General features: G+C 42.0%; 2 protein-coding genes across 2 annotated transcripts in view; one reads left to right on the top strand and one right to left on the bottom strand.

The window, feature by feature from the left end:
* nelfe (negative elongation factor complex member E) lies at positions 1-9,528 on the bottom strand. Its single transcript, XM_087785639.1, has 11 exons — positions 9,405-9,528; positions 9,079-9,194; positions 8,936-9,005; positions 5,536-5,681; positions 5,306-5,380; positions 3,671-3,708; positions 3,315-3,601; positions 3,115-3,259; positions 3,003-3,057; positions 215-317; positions 1-141 (listed from the first exon to the last, which is right to left on the bottom strand). The coding sequence occupies exons 2-11, from the start codon at positions 9,148-9,150 to the stop codon at positions 71-73; spliced, it is 1,062 nt and encodes a 353-aa protein (XP_087641765.1). The 5' UTR covers positions 9,151-9,194; positions 9,405-9,528; the 3' UTR covers positions 1-70.
* A 110-nt stretch (positions 9,529-9,638) lies between these two features.
* The window catches only part of skic2 (SKI2 subunit of superkiller complex), a 65,325-nt gene continuing 47,276 nt past the window's right edge, over positions 9,639-27,687 (top strand). Inside the window, exons 1-16 of the mRNA XM_087786151.1 lie at positions 9,639-9,670; positions 9,931-10,049; positions 12,311-12,432; positions 14,538-14,655; positions 14,722-14,836; positions 15,660-15,734; positions 15,800-15,853; positions 15,907-16,055; positions 17,279-17,434; positions 19,937-20,082; positions 20,140-20,286; positions 24,823-24,907; positions 24,967-25,073; positions 25,127-25,273; positions 26,021-26,117; positions 26,837-27,049. Coding sequence (XP_087642277.1) covers positions 9,658-9,670; positions 9,931-10,049; positions 12,311-12,432; positions 14,538-14,655; positions 14,722-14,836; positions 15,660-15,734; positions 15,800-15,853; positions 15,907-16,055; positions 17,279-17,434; positions 19,937-20,082; positions 20,140-20,286; positions 24,823-24,907; positions 24,967-25,073; positions 25,127-25,273; positions 26,021-26,117; positions 26,837-27,049 — 1,863 coding nt within the window. The 5' untranslated portion in view covers positions 9,639-9,657. The remainder of the gene's footprint in view (positions 9,671-9,930; positions 10,050-12,310; positions 12,433-14,537; positions 14,656-14,721; positions 14,837-15,659; positions 15,735-15,799; positions 15,854-15,906; positions 16,056-17,278; positions 17,435-19,936; positions 20,083-20,139; positions 20,287-24,822; positions 24,908-24,966; positions 25,074-25,126; positions 25,274-26,020; positions 26,118-26,836; positions 27,050-27,687) is intronic.

Below are 27,687 nucleotides of genomic sequence, written 5' to 3'. Positions count from 1 at the left end.
TGTCTAAACAATCATTTAATGCAAAACATAATGGACGCACAAACACACACACAAACACACACACAAACGGTCACAGGAAGTCGCCGTACACGACCTGGTTCCTCTTGTCCTTGAAGGAGCCTTTGGAGCTGTTCTGGACGGCTGTGGAGAGAAGACACCTGAGGTCACTAGAGGTCACCTGAGGTCACCTGAGGTCACCTGAGGTCACACTGACCTAGAGTCGCCCACACAGACTTCCCGGTCGCAGCGTCCAGCATCGGCTGTTTCCTGGCGATGCTGACCTTGAGGTGAACGTCGCCCACAGAGCTGCCGTTCAACTGTTGGTGTGAGAGAGAGATGATAACACAACCATCACAAGGTGTGTGTGTGTGTGTGTGTGTGTGTCAGTATCATCACTGTGTGTTGTTGTGATGTGTGACTCTATTGTATCATCAGTGTGTGTGTTGCTGTGATGTGTGACTCTATTGTATCATCAGTGTGTGTTGTTGTGATGTGTGACTCTATTGTATCATCAGTGTGTGTGTTGTTGTGATGTGTGACTCTATTGTATCATCAGTGTGTGTGTTGCTGTGATGTGTGACTCTATTGTATCATCAGTGTGTGTTGTTGTGATGTGTGACTCTATTGTTTCATCAGTGTATGTGTTGTTGTTGTGATGTGTGACTCTATTGTATCATCAGTGTGTATGTGTTGTTGTTGTGATGTGTGACTCTATTGTATCATCAGTGTGTGTTGTTGTGATGTGTGACTCTATTGTATCATCAGTGTGTGTGTGTTGTTGTGATGTGTGACTCTATTGTATCATCAGTGTGTGTGTGTTGTTGTGATGTGTGACTCTATTGTATCATCAGTGTGTGTTGTTGTGATGTGTGACTCTATTGTATCATCAATGTGTGTGTTGTTGTGATGTGTGACTCTATTGTATCATCAGTGTGTGTGTTGTTGTGATGTGTGACTCTATTGTATCATCAGTGTGTGTTGTTGTGATGTGTGACTCTATTGTATCATCAGTGTGTGTGTTGCTGTGATGTGTGACTCTATTGTATCATCAGTGTGTGTTGTTGTTGTGATGTGTGACTCTATTGTATCATCAGTGTGTGTTGTTGTTGTGATGTGTGACTCTATTGTATCATCAGTGTGTGTGTGTGTTGTTGTGATGTGTGACTCTATTGTATCATCAGTGTGTGTGTGTTGTTGTGATGTGTGACTCTATTGTATCATCAGTGTGTGTGTGTGTTGTTGTGATGTGTGACTCTATTGTATCATCAGTGTGTGTGTTGTTGTGATGTGTGACTCTATTGTATCATCAGTGTGTGTTGTTGTTGTGATGTGTGACTCTATTGTATCATCAGTGTGTGTGTGTGTTGTTGTGATGTGTGACTCTATTGTATCATCAGTGTGTGTGTGTTGTTGTGATGTGTGACTCTATTGTATCATCAGTGTGTGTGTTGCTGTGATGTGTGACTCTATTGTATCATCAGTGTGTGTTGCTGTGATGTGTGACTCTATTGTATCATCAGTGTGTGTGTTGCTGTGATGTGTGACTCTATTGTATCATCAGTGTGTGTGTTGCTGTGATGTGTGACTCTATTGTATCATCAGTGTGTGTGTTGTTGTGATGTGTGACTCTATTGTATCATCAGTGTGTGTGTTGTTGTGATGTGTGACTCTATTGTATCATCAGTGTGTGTGTTGTTGTGATGTGTGACTCTATTGTATCATCAGTGTGTGTGTTGTTGTGATGTGTGACTCTATTGTATCATCAGTGTGTATGTGTTGTTGTTGTGATGTGTGACTCTATTGTTTCATCAGTGTGTGTGTTGTTGTGATGTGTGACTCTATTGTATCATCAGTGTGTGTGTGTTGCTGTGATGTGTGACTCTATTGTATCATCAGTGTGTGTGTTGTTGTGATGTGTGACTCTATTGTATCATCAGTGTGTGTGTTGTTGTGATGTGTGACTCTATTGTATCATCAGTGTGTGTGTTGTTGTGATGTGTGACTCTATTGTATCATCAGTGTGTGTTAAATTCCAATAGTTCAAAAATACATGTCCTCAATGTATTTATTCAATTTAAATACTTTTATATAATAATAATAACACAATAATGTTGTGTAACAGTGACACAACACAACATTGGAACAACAAAGCTACACACGTGCTTCTTGTCACATGATCGTCTGTTTCTCGCGTGATTGGCTGAAGTATAATAACTCTTGTTATTGTCTGGTCACACTATTATATTGTTTTTATATTTATTCAAATATTGACTGCTTCTGTAACTATTGGAGAATTATTACAATATAAACTGTATTTGTAGACGATCATTATTCTGAAGATATTTCTAAATTTAACTACCGTATTCTCCGGACTATAGTACTCCGGAGTACAAGTATCTCCAGACATAAAATACATAATAAAGAAGTAAAAACATATATAAGTCGCACTGGAGTATAAGTCGTGTTTTTGACACAACATACATGACACAACTGAGAAGCTGGTATGTTAACATAACATATGAAGAGTTATTCAGAGAACTATAGCATCAATAACTAACTAGTTTACCAAACCATCCGTGTAACTCCAAATAACTCTTCATCCTCGTGTCACTTTTAAACAACTAACTAACTCCGGAGGTAGAAGATGCTTCCTCTTCTACGTGGAAATGATCAACACAGGCCTAGAGCGCCCTCTGGTGGTTTAGTGTGAGAATAACATGTGAAATGATATAATAATGTGGTAATAATTTCACACATAAGTCGCTCCAGAGTATAAGTCGCAGACAAACTATGAAGAAAACTGACACTTATAGTACAGAGAATACGGTATTTACAAAAATTCAACCTTTCAATACAAAAATGATTTAATTAAAATATTCAAAAAATATGTAAATCCTTTAAAAATACATTTCAGTGACAAGAAGTTTTAACATCAGATTAACTTCAATCATGGCGACGACACTGGTCTATCCAGACGTCCTTGAACGCCTCGCTGGACTCACCTCAGCCACGGCCTGATCCGCAGACTCGATCTTCTCGAAGGTGATGAAGGCACAGCTGCGAACACACGTGTTCAAGCAACCTCAGAGACACGCGTGTGGAGGCGAGTCTTACTTGCGTTGACTGTCCATGGAGAGGTCGATGATGTTGCCGTGGTGACTGAAGGCCGAGCGCAGGCCGTCCTCCGCCAGCCCGGCGCCGTACACGTACACGGTGTTGCCCTTCCTCACGCCGCGCTGCTCCGGGTACGAGTCCGAGCCTGCAGGACACGAGTCGTGAGCGGCGCAACAGGACCGGCGAGTCATGTGACTGACGTCTGAACGGAGCTTCTCGGTCCCGGTCCACGTCCCGCTCCCGGTCCATCTCTCTGCTGTGGTCTCGTTCTCGGACCCGATCCCTCTCCCGGTCCCGGTCCCTCTCCCGCGGCCGCCCTCGGTCCCGGTCCCTCTCCCGGTCTCTGTCCGTCTCGCGGCTCTTCTCCCTCTCTCGGTCTCGGTCTCGGTCTCGGTCTCGGTCCACGTCCGGGCCCGGCGTCAAGTTTCCGGCGCCGCCGCCGCCGCCGTCGTCGTCTTCCCGGAAACGCTCGCCGGGGCTGACGAAGCTTCGTGAGCAGGGAAAAAACTTTATTGATACCCTGTCCACAGACAGAACGGACTTTATTTATAATTACCTGTCGTACAGAGCCTTCCTGTGGCCTCTCTTCCCAGACTGAAACGTAAACACATTTGTATTCATTTTAAAATATCTTTTATTATTAGTAATATTATTTTATAATATATTATAAAATAATAGAATAAAATCATTTATATATGGAATAATTATTATATTGAATTTAAACTACAATTTAAAATAACTTTCACTTACATTTTATCTTTTAATTATTGGAAAAATAAAGAATTCTGCAGTATTCCTCTGTAAAACTTTGTATTATTACTCCGAAAGGTTCTGCAGTATTCCTCTGTAAAACTTTGTATTATTACTCCGAAAGGTTCTGCAGTATTCCTCTGTAAAACTTTATAGTATTACTGCGAAAGGTTCTGCAGTATTCCTCTGTAAAACTTTATAGTATTACTCCGAAAGGTTCTGCAGTATTCCTCTGTAAAACTTTGTATTATTACTCCGAAAGGTTCTGCAGTATTCCTCTGTAAAACTTTATAGTATTACTGCGAAAGGTTCTGCAGTATTCCTCTGTAAAACTTTATAGTATTACTCCGAAAGGTTCTGCAGTATTCCTCTGTAAAACGTTGTAGTATTACTGCGAAAGGTTCTGCAGTATTCCTCTGTAAAACTTTGTATTATTACTCCGAAAGGTTCTGCAGTATTGCTCTGTAAAACTTATAGTATTACTGCAAAAGGTTCTGCAGTATTCCTCTGTAAAACTTTGCAGTATTACTGCGAAAGGTTCTGCAGTATTCCTCTGTAAAACTTTGTATTATTACTCCGAAAGGTTCTGCAGTATTGCTCTGTAAAACTTATAGTATTACTGCAAAAGGTTCTGCAGTATTCCTCTGTAAAACTTTGCAGTATTACTGTGAAAGATTCTGCAGTATTCCTCTGTAAAACTTTGTAGTATTACTGCAAAAGGTTCTGCAGTATTCCTCTGTAAAACTTTGCAGTATTACTGTGAAAGATTCTGCAGTATTCCTCTGTAAAACTTTGTAGTATTACTGCAAAAGGTTCTGCAGTATTCCTCTGTAAAACTTGGTAGTATTACCCTGAAAGGTTCTGCAGTATTCCTCTGTAAAACTTTGCAGTATTACTGTGAAAGATTCTGCAGTATTCCTCTGTAAAACTTTGTAGTATTACTGCAAAAGGTTCTGCAGTATTCCTCTGTAAAACTTTGCAGTATTACTGTGAAAGATTCTGCAGTATTCCTCTGTAAAACTTTGTAGTATTACTGCAAAAGGTTCCGCAGTATTCCTCTGTAAAACTTGGTAGTATTACCCTGAAAGGTTCTGCAGTATTCCTCTGTAAAACTTGGTAGTATTACCCTGAAAGGTTCTGCAGTATTCCTCTGTAAAACTTGGTAGTATTTCCCTGAAAGGTTCTGCAGTATTCCTCTGTAAAACTTGGCAGTATTACCCTGAAAGGTTCTGCAGTATTCCTCTGTAAAACTTGGCAGTATTACCCTGAAAGGTTCTGCAGTATTCCTCTGTAAAACTTGGTAGTATTACCCTGAAAGGTTCTGCAGTATTCCTCTGTAAAACTTGGTAGTATTACCCTGAAAGGTTCTGCAGTATTCCTCTGTAAAACGTGGTAGTATTACCCTGAAAGGTTCTGCAGTATTCCTCTGTAAAACACACACCTCTAATGGGTCTTCATCCGTGGACACACTCCTCTGGAAAGGTAAGAAAGCAGGAACTGGACCTTTTTCCGGATCCTTGGAGAACAAAAATGAAAACAACACGAGTTGATTTGAGATTGTTTCCGACATCAAGGTATCGAGCAGCAGGAGCGTCTCCGTGGCTCGTCACAGGTGAGTCACAGGTGAGTCACAGGTGAGTCAGGAGTGGTCGTGGGAAAGATAAAACACACCTTCATCTTGATCTCCAGCATGCGAGAGCGTTTGAATCCAGAGTTCTTGTTCTCAGACTTGATGGCACTGATGGCTCCGGACTTGATCAGCTTCTTCGCCTGCTCCGTGGCCGTCGCCGTGTCGACCACCGGTTGGTCCGATAAGGCTGAGATGGAAACGGTGTGAGTGTAGACGAATACATCAAGTGTATAGAAACAGTGTACAAGTACACTGTACTGGTGTGTATTTTAAAAAGATACAAAACCGTGAGAAATATTTCAAAACGTAAAATACATGTGATTTACTTTGACATATTTCATCATCCCTTTGACACGCTTACATGGACTTAACCCTTGTGTTGTCTCAGGGTCAAGGTGACCCGCAAGGCCCGACAACAAATGTGTTTCTGGCATCCCTTGTGTTGTCTCTGGGTGTCTCTGGGATAGTATGTCTCAAACATACTTCTCTTAGTATACTAGAAGTAAGTATGCATCAGGATAGTGTACGTACTAACTAGTAACTAATCCTCCACAGATAGTATGTCTCAAACATACTTCTCTCAGTATACTAGAAGTAAGTGTGCATCAGGATAGTGTACGTACTAACTAGTAACTAATCCTCCACAGATAGTACGTCTCAAACATACTTCTCTCAGTATACTAGAAGTAAGTATGCATCAGGATAGTGTACGTACTAACTAGTAACTAATCCTCCACAGATAGTATGTCTCAAACATACTTCTCTCAGTATACTAGAAGTAAGTATGCATCAGGATAGTGTACGTACTAACTAGTAACTAATCCTCCACAGATAGTATGTCTCAAACATACTTCTCTTAGTATACTAGAAGTTAGTATCATCAGGATAGTGTACGTACTAACTAGTAACTAATCCTCCACAGATAGTATGTCTCAAACACACTTCTCTTAGTATACTAGAAGTTAGTATCATCAGGATAGTGTACGTACTAACTAGTAACTAATCCTCCACAGATAGTATGTCTCAAACATACTTCTCTTAGTATACTAGAAGTTAGTATCATCAGGATAGTGTACGTACTAACTAGTAACTAATCCTCCACAGATAGTATGTCTCAAACATACTTCTCTTAGTATACTAGAAGTTAGTATCATCAGGATAGTGTACGTACTAACTAGTAACTAATCCTCCACAGATAGTATGTCTCAAACATTCTTCTCTCAGTATACTAGAAGTAAGTATGCATCAGGATAGTGTACGTACTAACTAGTAACTAATCCTCCACAGATAGTATGTCTCAAACATACTTCTCTTAGTATACTAGAAGTTAGTATCATCAGGATAGTGTACGTAATAACTAGTAACTAATCCTCCACAGATAGTATGTCTCAAACATACTTCTCTTAGTATACTAGAAGTTAGTATCATCAGGATAGTGTACATACTAACTAGTAACTAATTCTCCACAGATAGTATGTCTCAAACATACTTCTCTTAGTATACTAGAAGTTAGTATCATCAGGATAGTGTACGTACTAACTAGTAACTAATCCTCCACAGATAGTATGTCTCAAACATACTTCTCTTAGTACACTAGAAGTTAGTATCATCAGGATAGTGTACGTACTAACTAGTAACTAATCCTCCACTGATAGTATGTCTCAAACATACTTCTCTTAGTATACTAGAAGTTAGTATCATCAGGATAGTGTACGTACTAACTAGTAACTAATCCTCCACAGATAGTATGTCTCAAACATACTTCTCTTAGTATACTAGAAGTTAGTATCATCAGGATAGTGTACGTACTAACTAGTAACTAATCCTCCACAGATAGTATGTCTCAAACATACTTCTCTTAGTACACTAGAAGTTAGTATCATCAGGATAGTGTACGTACTAACTAGTAACTAATCCTCCACAGATAGTATGTCTCAAACATACTTCTCTTAGTATACTAGAAGTTAGTATCATCAGGATAGTGTACGTACTAACTAGTAACTAATCCTCCACAGATAGTATGTCTCAAACATACTTCTCTTAGTACACTAGAAGTTAGTATCATCAGGATAGTGTACGTACTAACTAGTAACTAATCCTCCACAGATAGTATGTCTCAAACATACTTCTCTTAGTACACTAGAAGTTAGTATCATCAGGATAGTGTACGTACTAACTAGTAACTAATCCTCCACAGATAGTATGTCTCAAACATACTTCTCTTAGTACACTAGAAGTTAGTATCATCAGGATAGTGTACGTACTAACTAGTAACTAATCCTCCACAGATAGTATGTCTCAAACATACTTCTCTTAGTACACTAGAAGTTAGTATCATCAGGATAGTGTACGTACTAACTAGTAACTAATCCTCCACAGATAGTATGTCTCAAACATACTTCTCTTAGTACACTAGAAGTTAGTATCATCAGGATAGTGTACGTACTAACTAGTAACTAATCCTCCACAGATAGTATGTCTCAAACATACTTCTCTTAGTACACTAGAAGTTAGTATCATCAGGATAGTGTACGTACTAACTATTTCAAGAAATATGAGAAATATTGACGAGATATTAACGCCGGTATCAGCAGCGAAGACGTGTCGTCATCCTACTGCTGCTGAAAATACACCTGGAAGTATATGAATATATAATATATAATATACAAATATATGACGTAACTTTAGTTTAAAATGTCAACGACGTAAGTAAGTAAGTAATTTTTATTTATATAGCGCTTTTCGAGACCAGGGTCACAAAGAACTTAAACAATCAAAACAATATTCAATAAAGTATATATTTTAAAGATCAAGATAATACTGATAACACAACAGGAGTTCCAGAAAATCAAGGAAAAGCCTGAACAATAGAAACTGTCCATCAATTATACCCATTTAGTGTGCATGGAGCACTGCATTTCGAATACTAAGAATTGAGACGCACTCAAGCACTACAAATACTAAGTTTAAGTACGCAAGTATGCGATACGAGACACAGCTCTGAGTCTCAGGTTTGATGTAGTGCAAAAATTAATAAACAATAACAACTAGAACAATATAATGAGATTGATAGTTGTACGCATCTAAATATTAGGCAATATCGTGTACTGGTATTGTTACTTTTAAATGTGTATAGTATCCGGATACAACATTTAAGTATTGATGTTATTTTTAAAATGTTGATACTTTTGAGAACCCTAGTCTTGACAGCATAACAATGGCTCAGATATTCTTTAACTCAACAAATTAAAATCAGAAAATCTCTCTTTTAGTCTCCAAATCCTTGAAGCCTCATCAATAATAAAAACATTCTTGTTATTGTTGTCTTTCCAGGGACTCCGTCTCTACATCGACGGAGGAACACAGTACTTCTTAAAAAGATAACATTTACACACAAGTGTGTTATTCTAACTATATGAGAGACATTTAAATGGTTATCACTTCTCTTGAGTCCGCTCTGGCTCGTCTGGTTGGTTGAACTCTGTTTCTTCAGGGCAAGAAGAGCTTTTTTCTGAAACACACATTCGTTCAATAACATGAACTAACCTCAGTTACAATCAAATCGTCTAAAATGATACACTTACCTTCTTCTTAAGTTTAGCATATTTCTTCTGTAGAGCTTCTTCCTCCTCCGTCAATGAATTCGGGAAAACCATCCTCGGGTGTTTCACTCAAACAACGACACAACCAAGTGGTTCACCTTCACAAGAGATTTATATCCATGACACAAAAACACAGACAACATTCTGGAGATGCTAGCTCAAGCTAGCCTTCGTGCTAACAATACGACCATGACAGACAGCTTTATATCAGACAAATAAGTTTCCCTATGAACTCCCCGCTAATATTTACACCTTATGCACATGACAGACGCTTGAAAACGTAAGTTATTGAGCCATTATTCTCCTACCTAACGAGCTCTGCTTCACTCGAAGAACACACCGACACTTTAATATGACGTCACGTAAACCGGTGGAAATTCAACGCAGACCAAAAAAGTAATTCGCTGCATTAAAAAAAAACAATAACACGGATATTGTATTAAAGTATTATCTTCGTAATGTAAAAAATAAATATGAGATTTTTTTTTTTTTATGTTTAGTGATCAGCTTCCGCCTACGTGTGTAGCAACTTCCGTCGCGTTTGTTGACAAGTCTTGGAACATGGACGGAAAAAGTAAGATTGAAATTAAATTTGGTTTTTATCCACGAATGAGAAGTTTTTTTTTCGTTATGGGTTAAAATGTGTTTTATTTCGTTGTGGCCGCTGTTGTGATTGTCCAGCTTATGAGGTTAAAGGTGAACGTGGCAGTGAGTTTGTTGTTAAATGACAACAACGCTCGTGTTCAAGTGTTTGTGTTTGTTTATGTTTGTGTTTGTGTTTGTGTTTGTGTTTGTGTTTGTGTTTGTTTATGTTTGTGTTTGTGTTTGTGTCAGATGATCCTCCTCCTGGACCTCTGGACCTCCCGCTGGCCCTGCTGGAGATGGGTTGTTCTGGCAGGTTCGAGCTCATCACACATCCCATGCCAGGAAATACTCCAGCGCCTCAGAACACGGTCAGTACCTCAATCTTTATACGTACTACAGTAGTACTAGGTTTACACTCTGAGCCTATAGTTTAGTTTACAGAAGTATACTTCCAAGTATACTCATCTTTATACGTACTACAGGTGTACTAGGTTTACACTCTGAGCCTAAAGTTTAGTTTACAGAAGTACACTTTCAAGTACCTCAATCTTTATATGTACTACAGGTGTACTAGGTTTACACTCTGAGCCTATAGTTTAGTTTACAGAAGTATACTTCCAAGTATACTCATCTTTATACGTACTACAGTAGTACTAGGTATACTCTGAGCCTATAGTTTAGTTTACAGAAGTATACTTCCAAGTATACTCATCTTTATACGTACTACAGGTGTACTAGGTTTACACTCTGAGCCTAAAGTTTAGTTTACAGAAGTACACTTTCAAGTACCTCAATCTTTATACGTACTACAGGTGTACTAGGTTTACACTCTGAGCCTATAGTTTAGTTTACAGAAGTATACTTCCAAGTATACTTGTCTTTATATGTACTACAGGTGTACTAGGTTTACACTCTGAGCCTATAGTTTAGTTTACAGAAGTATACTTCCAAGTATACTCATCTTTATACGTACTACAGGTGTACTAGGTTTACACTCTGAGCCTAAAGTTTAGTTTACAGAAGTACACTTTCAAGTACCTCAATCTTTATACGTACTACAGGTGTACTAGGTTTACACTCTGAGCCTATAGTTTAGTTTACAGAAGTATACTTCCAAGTATACTTGTCTTTATATGTACTACAGGTGTACTAGGTTTACACTCTGAACCTATAGTTTAGTTTACAGAAGTATACTTCCAAGTATACTCATCTTTATACGTACTACAGGAGTACTAGGTTTACACTCTGAGCCTATAGTTTAGTTTACAGAAGTATACTTCCAAGTATACTCATCTTTATACGTACTACAGGTGTACTAGGTTTACACTCTGAGCCTAAAGTTTAGTTTACAGAAGTACACTTTCAAGTACCTCAATCTTTATACGTACTACAGGTGTACTAGGTTTACACTCTGAGCCTATAGTTTAGTTTACAGAAGTATACTTCCAAGTATACTCATCTTTATACGTACTACAGGTGTACTAGGTTTACACTCTGAGCCTAAAGTTTAGTTTACAGAAGTATACTTCCAAGTATACTCATCTTTATACGTACTACAGGTGTACTAGGTTTACACTCTGAGCCTATAGTTTAGTTTACAGAAGTATACTTCCAAGTATACTCATCTTTATACGTACTACAGTAGTACTAGGTTTACACTCTGAGCCTATAATTTAGTTTACAGAAGTATACTTCCAAGTATACTCATCTTTATACGTACTACAGGTGTACTAGGTTTACACTCTGAGCCTAAAGTTTAGTTTACAGAAGTACACTTTCAAGTACCTCAATCTTTATACGTACTACAGGTGTACTAGGTTTACACTCTGAGCCTATAGTTTAGTTTACAGAAGTATACTTCCAAGTATACTTGTCTTTATACGTACTACAGGTGTACTAGGTTTACACTCTGAGCCTATAGTTTAGTTTACAGAAGTATACTTCCAAGTATACTTGTCTTTATACGTACTACAGGTGTACTAGGTTTACACTCTGAGCCTTTAGTTTAGTTTACAGAAGTATACTTCCAAGTATACTCGTCTTTATACGTACTACAGGTGTACTAGGTTTGCACTCTGATAAGTATAATGAAAGTACACAGATCTTTATACTATCAATGTAGTACTTGTATACTTCTAGTATGTATTTTATTCAAATACATTCTTTAAGGTACTTTCAGGTAACGGAAATGGACACAAATATTATTATTTGCTATAAACTTGAACTCCAGCACTACATGATTGTATTCATACGATCATGTAGTACTGTTAGATGTATACTAGGGGGTAATACCTCGAAGCAAATGTGTGTATCTAACAATAACGCCAAATGTATTCTGACACCCATTTCCCATAATCCTTTGCAGTTCACTTCTGGATCATTACAATAGAAAAGAAAAGTAGAATATTGTACTTGGAGTACATGTACTTTAGTATGAGTATATATCAGTGTACTATTCTGTATATCATGTCAAAAGTAAAATTGACATACTTTTATAATAGTATATGATAATTTCACTAGAATAAACTTTATTTCATGTTGTTTTTATCCGTCCCATGTAAGTCAAAGTATATTTGCAGTACACCATGGAAGTATTTGTTTGTGAATGTACACAGTGTTTTCTTGGCAGCTCCCGCATGGTTTACCTCCCACCAGCCTGAACCTGGAGACGGAAGTAGAGAAGCAGTTCCTACGAGACCCCGGGTGGCTCCCCTTGTACGACACTGACTTTGGATTCCAGAAGTTCCTCGAGTACGTTTTTCATTGATCGTGAAGTACATGAAGTACATGAAGTACATGAAGTACATGAAGTACATGAAGTAAATGTGGATGCTTCGTTTTCTCCGGTTATTTAACGCAGTCGACCAAGAAGGAAGTTTTTCACCACTAGGGCTGCACGACCTTGGAAATAAGTGCAATATTCCATATTAGTGTCTTGAAGTGCGATCTCGATATTAATGCGATATTTTTTTCTTTCACCTCAAACTGTAGCCACGAGTACTGTAGTGAAGGTCGTGGGTTAAATAAGGAAAACGATCCGATATTTACCTTTCGTTTGAAGGAGAAAAATCTCTCTTCTAACGCTCAGTCTCGCGGGACTTGCATCGGTTTCCCGCAAAAACTGAGCGACATCAGAGAGGAGCCGCCGGCGCGTCGTGATATCACCAAATCAATAATAAATCCTTGTACACGCACACATAACACTTTATAAATTATGCTAACAACTTAGCTCGTTAGCATACGGTGAAGACGCACACATAACACTTTATAAATGATGCTAACAACTTAGCTCGTTAGCATACGGTGAAGACGCACACATAACACTTTATAAATGATGCTAACAACTTAGCTCGTTAGCATACGGTGAAGACGCACACATAACACTTTATAAATGATGCTAACAACTTAGCTCGTTAGCATACGGTGAAGACGGACACATAACACTTTATAAATTATGCTAACAACTTAGCTTGTTAGCATACGGTGAAGACGCACACATAACACATTATAAATGATGCTAACAACTTAGCTCGTTAGCATACGGTGAAGACGGACAGGTTTGTTTGGAAGTTCACGATCTTCTAAGAAAACAACTGAGACGAGATGAAAAGTTCTTACAATATGTTGCTTTAACAAAGGAGGTTGAAAGAGACGAGTGACTGGATCACTAGTGTTTGACTAGATCATAAGTTAGTATTACTTCACTGGATCACTAGTGTTTGACTAGATCATAAGTTAGTATTACTTCACTGGATCACTAGTGTTTGACTAGATCATAAGTTAGTATTACTTCACTGGATCACTAGTGTTTGACTAGATTATAAGTTAGTATTACTTCACTGGATCACTAGTGTTTGACTAGATCATAAGTTAGTATTACTTCACTGGATCACTAGTGTTTGACTAGATCATAAGTTAGTATTACTTCACTGGATCACTAGTGTTTGACTAGATCATAAGTTAGTATTACTTCACTGGATCACTAGTGTTTGACTAGATCATAAGTTAGTATTACTTCACTGGATCACTAGTGTTTGACTAGATTATAAGTTAGTATTACTTCACTGGATCACTAGTGTTTGACTAGATCATAAGTTAGTATTACTTCACTGGATCACTAGTGTTTGACTAGATCATAAGTTAGTATTACTTCACTGGATCACTAGTGTTTGACTAGATCATAAGTTAGTATTACTTCACTGGATCACTAGTGTTTGACTAGATCATAAGTTAGTATTACTTCACTGGATCACTAGTGTTTGACTAGATCATAAGTTAGTATTACTTCACTGGATCACTAGTGTTTGACTAGATCATAAGTTAGTATTACTTCACTGGATCACTAGTGTTTGACTAGATCATAAGTTAGTATTACTTCACTGGATCACTAGTGTTTGACTAGATCATAAGTTAGTATTACTTCACTGGATCACTAGTGTTTGACTAGATCATAAGTTAGTATTACTTCACTGGATCACTAGTGTTTGACTAGATCATAAGTTAGTTCCGTCGTCATAGCAACCAAGCCTAACACAGTTCACAGACGGACGGAGACGTAAACAACAACGAGACATAGAAGTACAAACTTTACTGAACGTGACACTGATTGATCAAAGTGTGTATTTAAGAAATGATTGATTTATACGATAAAAATGATAAATAATCACGTTTTCAATGCATATCACACGTGACAATATTACGATCTTTATTCACTGCTAATGGTAAGTATTGTGAACTTACAGTTGAACTTTGACCAAAAGGTGACCTCACATCATCGTGTTGCTTGAGTCGATAACGGCGTGTCTTCGGTGTTCAAAAGAAAAAACCCTTGAATGTTTAACGTTGGTTCTCCTCAGGGTGAGCAAGAGGAACGTGGACCTGGACTCTCTGCTCGACTGCAACTCTTCGCCGCTGCACTCGGAACTTTCCGTCCTGAGAGACCCGACCACGGGGATGTTGCTGGACATCACGGAGGTACCTCAGCCGTCGACCTTTGACCCCATCAGCACAGAAACACATCATCAGTGAAGCTCTGCTCAGGTGCTGCTGGAGAACACCGGCCTCTCTGCCAAGAACTCGCTCTCCCTGCAACGAAAGCCTGGTCTTCCTTCGGACGGTCATCTGGGGAGCAACACGAACTACCCCTTCTGGCCTGGTCTGGACGAGTATTGGAAACATCTCGTGAATGAACCTGCATCTCAAGTGTTGGATCCATGCATGGATCTGTAGATCTCACTGACATCCAGGGATTTTTCTATTTTTAGAGTCCAGACTAAATATGTCTGTTAAGAAGAAATGTTAAAATACAAGATTTTACACTATTTTGATGAAATATAAGATAAAAAAATAATATTTTGATGAAATATAAGATAAAAAAAAAATATATTTTGATGAAATATAAGATTAAAAATATGAGGAAGTAGACGAGGAGGAATATGATGTTGATGATGAAGATGATGATGAAGATGATGAAGATGATGATGAAGAGGATGAAGATGATGATGATGAAAATGAGGATGAAGATGATGAAGATGAAGATGACAATGAAAATGATGATGATAATGATGATGATGATGAAAATGATGATGATGACGAAGATGAAGATAAGGATGATGATTATGATAATGAAGATGATGAAGATGATGAAGATGACAATGAAAATGATGATGATGATGATGAAAATGATGATGATGATGATGAAGATAAGAATGATGAGGATGATGAAAATGAGGATGATGATGATGAAGATGATGAAAATGAGGATGATGATGAAGATGATGAGGATGATGATGAAGATGATGAAATTGATGAAGATGAGGATGATGATAATGATGAAGATGACGATGATGATGAGAATGATGAGGATGATGAAAATGATGAAGATGAGGATGATGATGATAATAATGAAGATGAGGATGAGGATGATGATGATGATGATGAGGACAGAGTTGTGTAAATAAGGTGCTGTGTTTCCTCAGGTGGGATGGAGGAGCTCACGCTGGACCAGATCCAGAAGAAATGTGAGCAGGAGACCGACGTTGACTTCGAACACGGTGAGTTCACTTACTAGTCCATTATTATTCTGAAGACTCGTTTCATTGATTGAATTCTTCCACAGATTTATTGAAGGTTCCTCCTGGTTTCAAAGTGGGGATGGACTTCAGTGACAGAGGTGAGAGACGTCAGATCCACGTGGACCACAAGAATCCATGTGTTCTGTTTCAGATGCTAAAGTTGTGAAGGAGCCCGTCAACCTCATGTCCATCCTGTCCACTCTGGACATGAAGGACCTCCAGCCTGAGGCGCCGGACGGAGGGAAGCATGAACCTGTCCAACTTCCTAGAACCAACAGTCTGGAAGATCTGGACATCCAGGTACAGAAGCAGTTTCTCCACGTGTTTTTGTGTTTGTTTTTAGAGGCTCTTTGTTTCATCTTCATGGTTTTACCTTCTTTTCTAGTTATTTTCCCCTTTTGTTGACTTTTCTTACGAGTCTAGAAAAAAAGTTATAAAACGTAGTGTGTCAGTGTCGCTGGATCGAAGTCAGAACTGCTTTGATTTCAAACCAAAATATGTCCAAACGTCATCTTTAAAAGCTGCTGGACTCACTGTATTCTCTCGTCTTCAGTCATCACTGTATCCTCTCGTCCTCAGTCATCACTGTATCCTCTCGTCCTCAGTCATCACTGTATCCTCTCGTCCTCAGTCATCACTGTATCCTCTCGTCCTCATTCCACTGTATCCTCTCATCCTCGGTCATCACTGTATCCTCTCATCCTCAGTCATCACTGTATCCTCTCGTCCTCATTCCACTGTATCCTCTCATCCTCGGTCATCACTGTATCCTCTCATCCTCAGTCATCACTGTATCCTCTCGTCCTCATTCCACTGTATCCTCTCATCCTCGGTCATCACTGTATCCTCTCGTCCTCAGTCATCACTGTATCCTCTCGTCCTCAGTCATCACTGTATCCTCTCATCCTCAGTCATCACTGTATCCTCTCGTCCTCATTCCACTGTATCCTCTCATCCTCAGTCATTACTGTATCCTCTCGTCCTCATTCCACTGTATCCTCTCATCCTTGGTCATCACTGTATCCTCTCATCCTCAGTCATCACTGTATCCTCTCGTCCTCATTCCACTGTATCCTCTCATCCTCGGTCATCAATGTATCCTCTCATCCTCAGTCATCACTGTATCCTCTCATCCTCGGTCATCACTGTATCCTCTCATCCTCGTTCCACTGTATCCCCTCGTCCTCATTCCACTGTATCCTCTCGTCCTTGGTCATCAATGTATCCTCTCGTGCTCAGTCCACTGTAACCTCTCGTCCTCAGTCCACTGTATCCTCTCGTCCTCAGTAATCACTGTATCCTCCCATCCTCAGTTATCACTGTATCCTCTTGTCCTCAGTCATCAATAAAAGTGAACCGTGGCAGAACTATGATACGAATCAAACATGATTTAAAAGCTTGTTTGTCATCAGTGACTTAATGTTGTTGAAGCTGCTTCATATATGTGAACAATATTCATGAACACGTAGATGTTGACACAAGTTTCACGTCAATGTTTACTCAGTTTGATTCTTGTGCGACAGGATTCATCAACTTCCAGCGCTCAGGAGTCCAGAGAACGAACCGAGTCGTCTCAAGCACCGAAGCATCAAGAAGAAGTTGTTAAATGGGCCGTTCCAGTGGACGTCACTTCACCGTGTGAAGACTTCCACAAGAGAATCCCTCATCCTGCCTTCACGGTAACTCCTCCACTGTTACTCCTTCACTGTAACTCCTTCACTGTACCTCCTTCACTGTAACTCCTTCACTGTACCTCCTTCACTGTACCTCCTTCACTGTAACTCCTTCACTGTACCTCCTCCACTGTTACTCCTTCACTGTAACTCCTTCACTGTACCTCCTTCACTGTAACTCCTTCACTGTAACTCCTTCACTGTACCTCCTTCACTGTAACTCCTTCACTGTACCTCCTCCACTGTTACTCCTTCACTGTACCTCCTTCACTGTACCTCCTTCACTGTACCTCCTTCACTGTACCTCCTTCACTGTAACTCCTTCACTGTACCTCCTTCACTGTACCTCCTTCACGGTAACTCCTCCACTGTTACTCCTTCACTGTACCTCCTTCACTGTACCTCCTTCACTGTACCTCCTTCACTGTAACTCCTTCACTGTAACTCCTTCACTGTAACTCCTTCACTGTACCTCCTTCACTGTAACTCCTTCACTGTAACTCCTTCACTGTAACTCCTTCACCGTACCTCCTTCACCGTAACTCCTTCACTGTTACTCCTCCACTGTTACTCCTTCACTGTACCTCCTTCACTGTAACTCCTTCACTGTAACTCCTTCACTGTACCTCCTTCACTGTAACTCCTTCACTGTACCTCCTTCACTGTAACTCCTTCACTGTACCTCCTTCACTGTAACTCCTTCACTGTAACTCCTTCACTGTAACTCCTTCACCGTACCTCCTTCACTGTAACTCCTTCACTGTACCTCTTTCACTGTAACTCCTTCACTGTAACTCCTGCACTGTAACTCCTTCACTGTACCTCCTTCACTATACCTCCTTCACTGTACCTCCTTCACTGTACCTCCTTCACTGTAACTCCTTCACTGTAACTCCTTCACCGTACCTCCTTCACCGTACCTCCTTCACCGTAACTCCTTCACCGTTACTCCTGCACCGTAACTCCTTCACCGTACCTCCTTCACTGTAACTCCTTCACTGTTACTCCTCCACTGTTACTCCTTCACTGTACCTCCTTCACTGTAACTCCTTCACTGTAACTCCTTCACTGTAACTCCTTCACTGTAACTCCTTCACTGTAACTCCTTCACTGTACCTCCTTCACTGTAACTCCTTCACTGTAACTCCTTCACTGTAACTCCTTCACTGTAACTCCTTCACTGTACCTCCTTCACTGTAACTCCTTCACTGTAACTCCTTCACCGTACCTCCTTCACTGTAACTCCTTCACTGTACCTCTTTCACTGTAACTCCTTCACTGTAACTCCTGCACTGTAACTCCTTCACTGTACCTCCTTCACTATACCTCCTTCACTGTACCTCCTTCACTGTACCTCCTTCACTGAACCTCCTTCACTGTAACTCATTCACTGTACCTCCTTCACTGAACCTCCTTCACTGTAACTCCTTCACTGTACCTCCTTCACTGTAACTCCTTCACTGTAACTCCTTCACTGTACCTCCTTCACTGTAACTCCTTCACTGTAACTCCTTCACTGTACCTCCTTCACTGTACCTCCTTCACTGTAACTCCTTCACTGTACCTCCTTCACTGTACCTCCTTCACTGTACCTCCTTCACTGTAACTCCTTCACTGTAACTCCTTCACTGTAACTCCTTCACTGTACCTCCTTCACTGTAACTCCTTCACTGTAACTCCTTCACCGTACCTCCTTCACTGTAACTCCTGCACTGTAACTCCTTCACTGTAACTCCTTCACTGTACCTCCTTCACTGTAACTCCTTCACTGTACCTCCTTCACTGTAACTCCTTCACTGTAACTCCTTCACCGTACCTCCTTCACTGTAACTCCTGCACTGTAACTCCTGCACTGTGACTCCTTCACTGTAACTCCTTCACTGTAACTCCTTCACTGTAACTCCTTCACTGTAACTCCTTCACCGTACCTCCTTCACTGTAACTCCTGCACTGTAACTCCTTCACTGTAACTCCTTCACTGTACCTCCTTCACTGTAACTCCTGCACTGTAACTCCTGCACTGTAACTCCTTCACTGTAACTCCTCCACTGTACCTCCTTCACTGTAACTCCTGCACTGTAACTCCTTCACTGTAACTCCTTCACTGTACCTCCTTCACTGTAACTCCTTCACTGTAACTCCTTCACTGTACCTCCTTCACTGTAACTCCTTCACTGTACCTCCTTCACTGTACCTCCTTCACTGTACCTCCTTCACTGTTACTCCTTCACTGTAACTCCTTCACTGTACCTCCTTCACTGTAACTCCTTCACTGTACCTCCTTCACTGTACCTCCTTCACTGTAACTCCTTCACTGTACCTCCTTCACTGTACCTCCTTCACTGTAACTCCTTCACTGTACCTCCTTCACTGTACCTCCTTCACTGTACCTCCTTCACTGTAACTCCTTCACTGTAACTCCTTCACTGTACCTCCTTCACTGTACCTCCTTCACTGTACCTCCTTCACTGTACCTCCTTCACTGTACCTCCTTCACTGTACCTCCAGTGGCCCTTCGAGCTGGACGTGTTCCAGAAACAAGCCGTGCTGAGGCTGGAGTCGCACGAGTCCATCTTCGTAGCCGCGCACACGTCGGCCGGGAAGACGGTGGTCGCCGAGTACGCCATCGCCTTGTCTCAGAAGCACATGACCAGGTGCGTGTGTTCCCTGGAGCAGGAGGTCCGTGGATGGTAACGCGTCTTCTCCACCAGGACCATCTACACCTCGCCCATCAAGGCTCTGTCCAACCAGAAGTACCGAGACTTCAAGAACACCTTCGGAGACGTGGGTCTGCTGACGGGAGACATCCGTCTGAACCCGGAGTCGTCGTGTCTCATCATGACCACGGAGATCCTCAGGTCCGTGATGCGTGAAGACAATGATGGACATAATGATCTATACATCAAACATTGTTGTTTGTAGTTAATTACATTTAAAATGTTTTTTTTTCTTTTTGCACGTAGAGTTTGATATTTTAATACAAATTCATTTTCTCAATTCAATATTTTTAAAATTCATATTCTTTTAAATCCAATATAAAAATGTTAATGTAACGGTGAAACCAGACATCACTAATAGAGTACCGAGATACTCACTGTGTACTTGGTTTGATCAAGGAGCTCTTTTACACTATTATACTACATCTATATATTGAATTAAAAAATGTATTTTTAATGATTGTAATTAGAATATCAAACTTTGTATGATCCACTGTATCCTCTCGTCCTCGGTCATCACTGTATCCTCTCGTCCTCATTCATCACTGTATCCTCTGATCCTCAGTCATCACTGTATCCTCTCATCCTCAGTCATCACTGTATCCTCTCGTCCTCAGTCATCACTGTATCCTCTCATCCTCAGTCATCACTGTATCCTCTCGTCCTCAGTCATCACTGTATCCTCTCGTCCTCAGTCATCACTGTATCCTCTCGTCCTCATTCATCACTGTATCCTCTGATCCTCAGTCGTCACTGTATCCTCTGATCCTCAGTCATCACTGTATCCTCTCATCCTCAGTCATCACTGTATCCTCTCGTCCTCAGTCATCACTGTATCCTCTCGTCCTCAGTCATCACTGTATCCTCTCGTCCTCAGTCATCACTGTATCCTCTGATCCTCAGTCATCACTGTATCCTCTCGTCCTCATTCATCACTGTATCCTCTCGTCCTCAGTCATCACTGTATCCTCTGATCCTCAGTCATCACTGTATCCTCTCATCCTCAGTCATCACTGTATCCTCTCATCCTCAGTCATCACTGTATCCTCTCATCCTCATTCATCACTGTATCCTCTCATCCTCAGTCATCACTGTATCCTCCTATCTTCAGTCATCACTGTATCCTCTCGTCCTCAGTCATCACTGTATCCTCTCATCCTCAGTCATCACTGTATCCTCTCGTCCTCATTCATCACTGTATCCTCTCGTCCTCAGTCATCACTGTATCCTCTGATCCTCAGTCATCACTGTATCCTCTCATCCTCAGTCATCACTGTATCCTCTCGTCCTCATTCATCACTGTATCCTCTCATCCTCATTCATCACTGTATCCTCTCATCCTCAGTCATCACTGTATCCTCCTATCTTCAGTCATCACTGTATCCTCTCGTCCTCAGTCATCACTGTATCCTCTCATCCTCAGTCATCACTGTATCCTCTCGTCCTCATTCATCACTGTATCCTCTCGTCCTCAGTCATCACTGTATCCTCTGATCCTCAGTCATCACTGTATCCTCTCATCCTCAGTCATCACTGTATCCTCTCGTCCTCATTCATCACTGTATCCTCTCATCTTCAGTCATCACTGTATCCCCTCGTCCTCATTCATCACTGTATCCTCTCGTCCTCAGTCATTACTGTATCCTCTCGTACTCGTTACATTGTATCCTCTCGTCCACAGTCATCACTGTATCCTCTCGTACTCGGTCCACTGTATCCTCTTGTCCTAGGTCATCAGTGTATCCTCTCATCCTCAGTCATCACTGTATCCTGTCATCTTCAGTCATCACTGTATCCTCTCATCCTCAGTCATCACTGTATCCTCTGATCCTCAGTCATCACTGAATCCTCTCGTCCTCATTCATCACTGTATCCTCTCGTCCTCAGTCATCACTGTATCCTCTGATCCTCAGTCATCACTGTATCCTCTCATCCTCAGTCATCACTGTATCCTCTCGTCCTCATTCATCACTGTATCCTCTCATCCTCAGTCATCACTGTATCCTCTCGTCCTCATTCATCACTGTATCCTCTCGTCCTCATTCATCACTGTATCCTCTCATCCTCAGTCATCACTGTATCCTCTCATCCTCAGTCATCACTGTATCCTCTCGTCCTCATTCATCACTGTATCCTCTCATCCTCAGTCATCACTGTATCCTCTCGTCCTCATTCATCACTGTATCCTCTCATCCTCAGTCATCACTGTATCCTCTCATCCTCAGTCATCACTGTATCCTCTCGTCCCCAGTCATCACTGTATTCTCTCGTACTCGGTCCACTGTATCCTCTCATCCTTGTTCCACTGTATCCTCTCATCCTCGGTCATCACTGTATCCTCTCATCCTCAGTCATCACTGTATCCTCTCATCCTCAGTCATCACTGTATCCTCTCATCCTCGGTCATCACTGTATCCTCTCGTCCTCGGTCATCACTGTATCCTCTCGTCCTCAGTCATCACTGTATCCTCTCATCCTCAGTCATCACTGTATCCTCTCATCCTCAGTCATCACTGTATCCTCTCATCCCCAGTCATCACTGTATCCTCTCATCCTCAGTCATCACTGTATCCTCTCATCCTCAGTCATCACTGTATCCTCTCATCCCCAGTCATCACTGTATCCTCTCATCCTCAGTCATCACTGTATCCTCTCATCCTCAGTCATCACTGTATCCTCTCATCCTCAGTCATCACTGTATCCTCTCATCCCCAGTCATCACTGTATCCTCTCATCCTCAGTCATCACTGTATCCTCTCATCCCCAGTCATCACTGTATCCTCTCATCCTCAGTCATCACTGTATCCTCTCATCCTCAGTCATCACTGTATCCTCTCATCCTCAGTCATCACTGTATCCTCTCATCCCCAGTCATCACTGTATCCTCTCATCCTCAGTCATCACTGTATCCTCTCATCCTTAGTCATCACTGTATCCTCTCATCCTCAGTCATCACTGTATCCTCTCATCCCCAGTCATCACTGTATCCTCTCATCCTCATTCATCACTGTATCCTCTCGTCCTCAGTCATCACTGTATCCTCTCATCCTCATTCATCACTGTATCCTCTCGTCCTCAGTCAGCACTGTATCCTCTCGTCCTCATTCATCACTGTATCCTCTCGTCCTCAGTCAGCACTGTATCCTCTCATCCTCAGTCATCACTGTATCCTCTCATCCTCAGTCATCACTGTATCCTCTCATCCCCAGTCATCACTGTATCCTCTCATCCTCAGTCATCACTGTATCCTCTCGTACTTGGTCCACTGTATCCTCTCATCCTTGTTCCACTGTATCCTCTCATCCTCATTCGTCACTGTATCCTCTCATCCTCAGTCATCACTGTATCCTCTCGTCCTCAGTCATCACTGTATCCTCTCGTCCTCATTCATCACTGTATCCTCTCATCCTCGGTCATCACTGTATCCTCTCGTCCTCATTCATCACTGTATCTTCTCGTCCTCATTCATCACTGTATCCTCTCGTCCTCAGTCGTCACTGTATCTTCTCGTCCTCATTCATCACTGTATCCTCTCATCCTCGGTCATCACTGTATCCTCTCGTCCTCAGTCATCACTGTATCCTCTCGTCCTCATTCATCACTGTATCCTCTCATCCTCGGTCATCACTGTATCCTCTCGTCCTCATTCATCACTGTATCTTCTCGTCCTCATTCATCACTGTATCCTCTCGTCCTCAGTCATCACTGTATCCTCTCGTCCTCATTCATCACTGTATCCTCTCATCCTCGGTCATCACTGTATCCTCTCGTCCTCATTCATCACTGTATCCTCTCGTCCTCATTCGTCACTGTATCCTCTCGTCCTCATTCATCACTGTATCCTCTCGTCCTCATTCATCACTGTATCTTCTCGTCCTCATTCATCACTGTATCCTCTCGTCCTCATTCATCACTGTATCCTCTCGTCCTCATTCATCACTGTATCTTCTCGTCCTCATTCATCACTGTATCCTCTCGTCCTCAGTCATCACTGTATCCTCTCGTCCTCATTCATCACTGTATCCTCTCATCCTCGGTCATCACTGTATCCTCTCGTCCTCATTCATCACTGTATCTTCTCGTCCTCATTCATCACTGTATCCTCTCGTCCTCAGTCATCACTGTATCTTCTCGTCCTCATTCATCACTGTATCCTCTCGTCCTCAGTCAGCACTGTATCCTCTCATCCTCGGTCATCACTGTATCCTCTCGTCCTCATTCATCACTGTATCCTCTCGTCCTCATTCGTCACTGTATCCTCTCGTCCTCATTCATCACTGTATCCTCTCGTCCTCATTCATCACTGTATCTTCTCGTCCTCAGTCATCACTGTATCCTCTCGTCCTCAGTCAGCACTGTATCCTCTCATCCTCAGTCATCACTGTATCCTCTCATCCTCAGTCATCACTGTATCCTCTCATCCTCAGTCATCACTGTATCCTCCTATTTATAACTATGAATTAATTAATTAAAAAAATATACAACTCAAAACCAACTCAACCTATGATTAAAGAAACTATTTATTATATTATAAATTAGTATAAATTGTTAATGTTTAGCTGTTGGTTTGAAGAAACCTCTAAATGAAGGATATATTATGGAGTCTGGATGCTCTGAGGTCACTGATGCCTCCTTAGAACCGACGGTTGCTCTGAACCTCTGGACGTCTGTCTCCAGGTCGATGCTCTACAACGGCTCGGACGTGATCCGAGACCTGGAGTGGGTGGTGTTCGACGAGGTCCACTACATCAACGACGCCGAGGTGGGTCCGAAGGTTCTGGAGCGTGTGGCGGGAGAACGTTGACGTGTGTTCCTCCACAGAGAGGCGTGGTGTGGGAGGAGGTCCTGATCATGCTGCCGGACCACGTGGGCATCATCTTCCTCAGCGCCACCGTGCCCAACGCCCTGGAGTTCAGCGAGTGGATCGGGTAAGTTCAGGGAGTCCTTCACGCCGTCCCCGTGGTGACCTCTAGCTCCACAGTCGCATCAAGAAGAAGAGGATCTTCGTGATCAGCACCATGAAGAGACCGGTTCCTCTGGAGCACTTCCTCTACACCGGCAACAGCAGCAAGACGGAGAAGGAGAAGTTCCTGCTGTTCGACGCCGAAGGAAAGTTCCTCAATAAAGGGTAATGAACGTTTGAAGACTCGCTTTTGACAGTATTTCTTCATTTCTACCATTTATGATAGTTTTAATGATATTCAAATGTGGATCCATCAAGAAAGACTTCAAACATCTAAACACCTCTTTAATGTCTAACGTCTGTCATTGAAGCCTCGACATGAGAAGAATTGATCAGAAGAAACTTGAACAAGGTTGTGTGTAGCAAAATGCTACGCTATGCTATGTTGAGCTATGCTATTGCTATGCTATTATTATGCTATGCTATGCTATGCTATATTGTGCTATGCTATTGTTAGGTTTTTGTTCCGATTAACCGACCCCTGCCATATGCTTACGCTATGCTATTACTATGCTATGTTGTGCTATGCTATTGCTATGCTATGTTGTGCTATGCTATTGCTATGCTATGTTGTGCTATGCTACGCTATATAACTGCATTACAATTTAAGTCACAAATTTTAAACTTCACCCATTTCTACTCTCATATCGACTAATGTTGATTATTTTTACAGTAATCTGTGCTTTTTATAGACAGAAATGTTTGTTCATTTTAATGTAGCGACTGCAGCTCAGTTGTCTTCGTCTTCATCTTAAAAAGACACTTAAAGACATCAAATACCTTTAACGTCACATTTGTAACATTGAACATATTGTGACGTTGTGTGTGTGTGTGTGTGTGTGTGTGTGTGTGTGTGTGTGTGTGTGTGTGTGTGCGTGTGCGTGTGCGTGTGTGTGTGTGTGTGTGTGTCAGTCACGGAGCAGCTGTGGACGCCATCAAGAGTCGAGCCAGCAAACACAGCCAGAGCTTCGGCGCCAAAGGAACGCCACGCTACACATCTGCAAGCCAGGTACACACACACGCACACACACCACACACACACACACAACACACACACACACACACACACACACCACACACACACACACACACACACACACACACACACACACACACCACACACACGCACACCACACTCACACGACGCACGCACACACACACACCACGCAACACAGACACACACACATACGCTCACCACACTCACCTGACGCACGCACACACACACACCACGCAACACAGACACACACACACACACACGACGCACGCACGCACTCACACACACACCACACTCACACACACACAACACAAACACACACACGACACACACACACACACACACACACACGCACACCACACTCACATGACGCACGCACACACACACACCACGCAACACAGACACACACACGCACACACACGACACACACACACAACGCACACACGCACACACACCACACACACACACACAACACACACACGCACACCACACTCACACAACGCACGCACACACACACACCACGCAACACAGACACACACACACACGCACACCACACTCACACGACGCATGCACACACACACCACGCAACACAGACACACACACACACACACGCACACACACGACACACACACACACACGACGCACGCACGCACTCACACACACACACACCACACTCACACACACACCACACACACACCGGTGTGCAACTGGACTAACACACACTTGTGCGGCAGGATCGCTCGGTGTGGTTGTCGCTCCTCAACTACTTGTCCAAGCAGCACATGACGCCCGTCATCGCCTTCATCTTCTCTCGCGCTCGCTGTGACGACAACGCCGCGGGACTCAACGCTCTGGACCTGACCACGTCCACGGAGAAGTCCAAGATCCACTCCTTCTTCAAGAAGAGCCTGAGCTGCCTTCAGGCCGGAGACCAGAAGCTGCCGCAGGTGTGTTGTTGTTGTGTTGTTGTTGTGTCACACTGAACCACACATCAACGCTTCTGTTGTTGTTGTTTCACACTGAACCACACGTCAACTCTTGTGTTGTTGTTGTGCGTCGCACTGATTGTGCGTCATACTGAACCACACGTCAACTCTTGTGTTGCTGTTGTGCGTCGCACTGATTGTGCGTCATACTGAACCACACGTCAACTCTTGTGTTGCTGTTGTGCGTCGCACTGATTGTGCGTCATACTGAACCACACGTCAACTCTTGTGTTGCTGTTGTGTCACACTGAACCACACGTCAACTCTTGTGTTGTTGTTGTGTCACACTGAACCACACGTCAACTCTTGTGTTGCTGTTGTGTCACACTGAACCACACGTCAACTCTTGTGTTGCTGTTGTGTCACACTGAACCACACGTCAACTCTTGTGTTGTTGTTGTGTCACACTGAACCACACGTCAACTCTTGTGTTGCTGTTGTGTCACACTGAACCACACATCAACTCTTGTGTTGCTGTTGTGTCACACTGAACCACACGTCAACTCTTGTGTTGTTGTTGTGTCACACTGAACCACACATCAACTCTTGTGTTGCTGTTGTGTCACACTGAACCACACGTCAACTCGTGTGTTGTTGTT

This window comes from Callionymus lyra, chromosome 3 (genome assembly GCF_982586985.1).
Source record: "Callionymus lyra chromosome 3, fCalLyr1.hap1.1, whole genome shotgun sequence".
Lineage (NCBI taxonomy): Eukaryota > Metazoa > Chordata > Actinopteri > Syngnathiformes > Callionymidae > Callionymus > Callionymus lyra.
This window is presented reverse-complemented; position numbering and strand designations above follow the sequence as displayed.

Coding starts and splice junctions, on each gene's coding strand:
- nelfe (XM_087785639.1), bottom strand. CDS start 9,150: ATGGTTTTCCCGAATTCATTGACGGAGGAGGAAGAAGCTCTACAGAAG. Junction 9,006..9,078: donor ATGCTAAACTTAAGAAGAAG/GTAAGTGTATCA, acceptor TGTGTGTTTCAG/AAAAAAGCTCTTCTTGCCCT. Junction 3,058..3,114: donor TCCATGGACAGTCAACGCAA/GTAAGACTCGCC, acceptor GTGTGTTCGCAG/CTGTGCCTTCATCACCTTCG.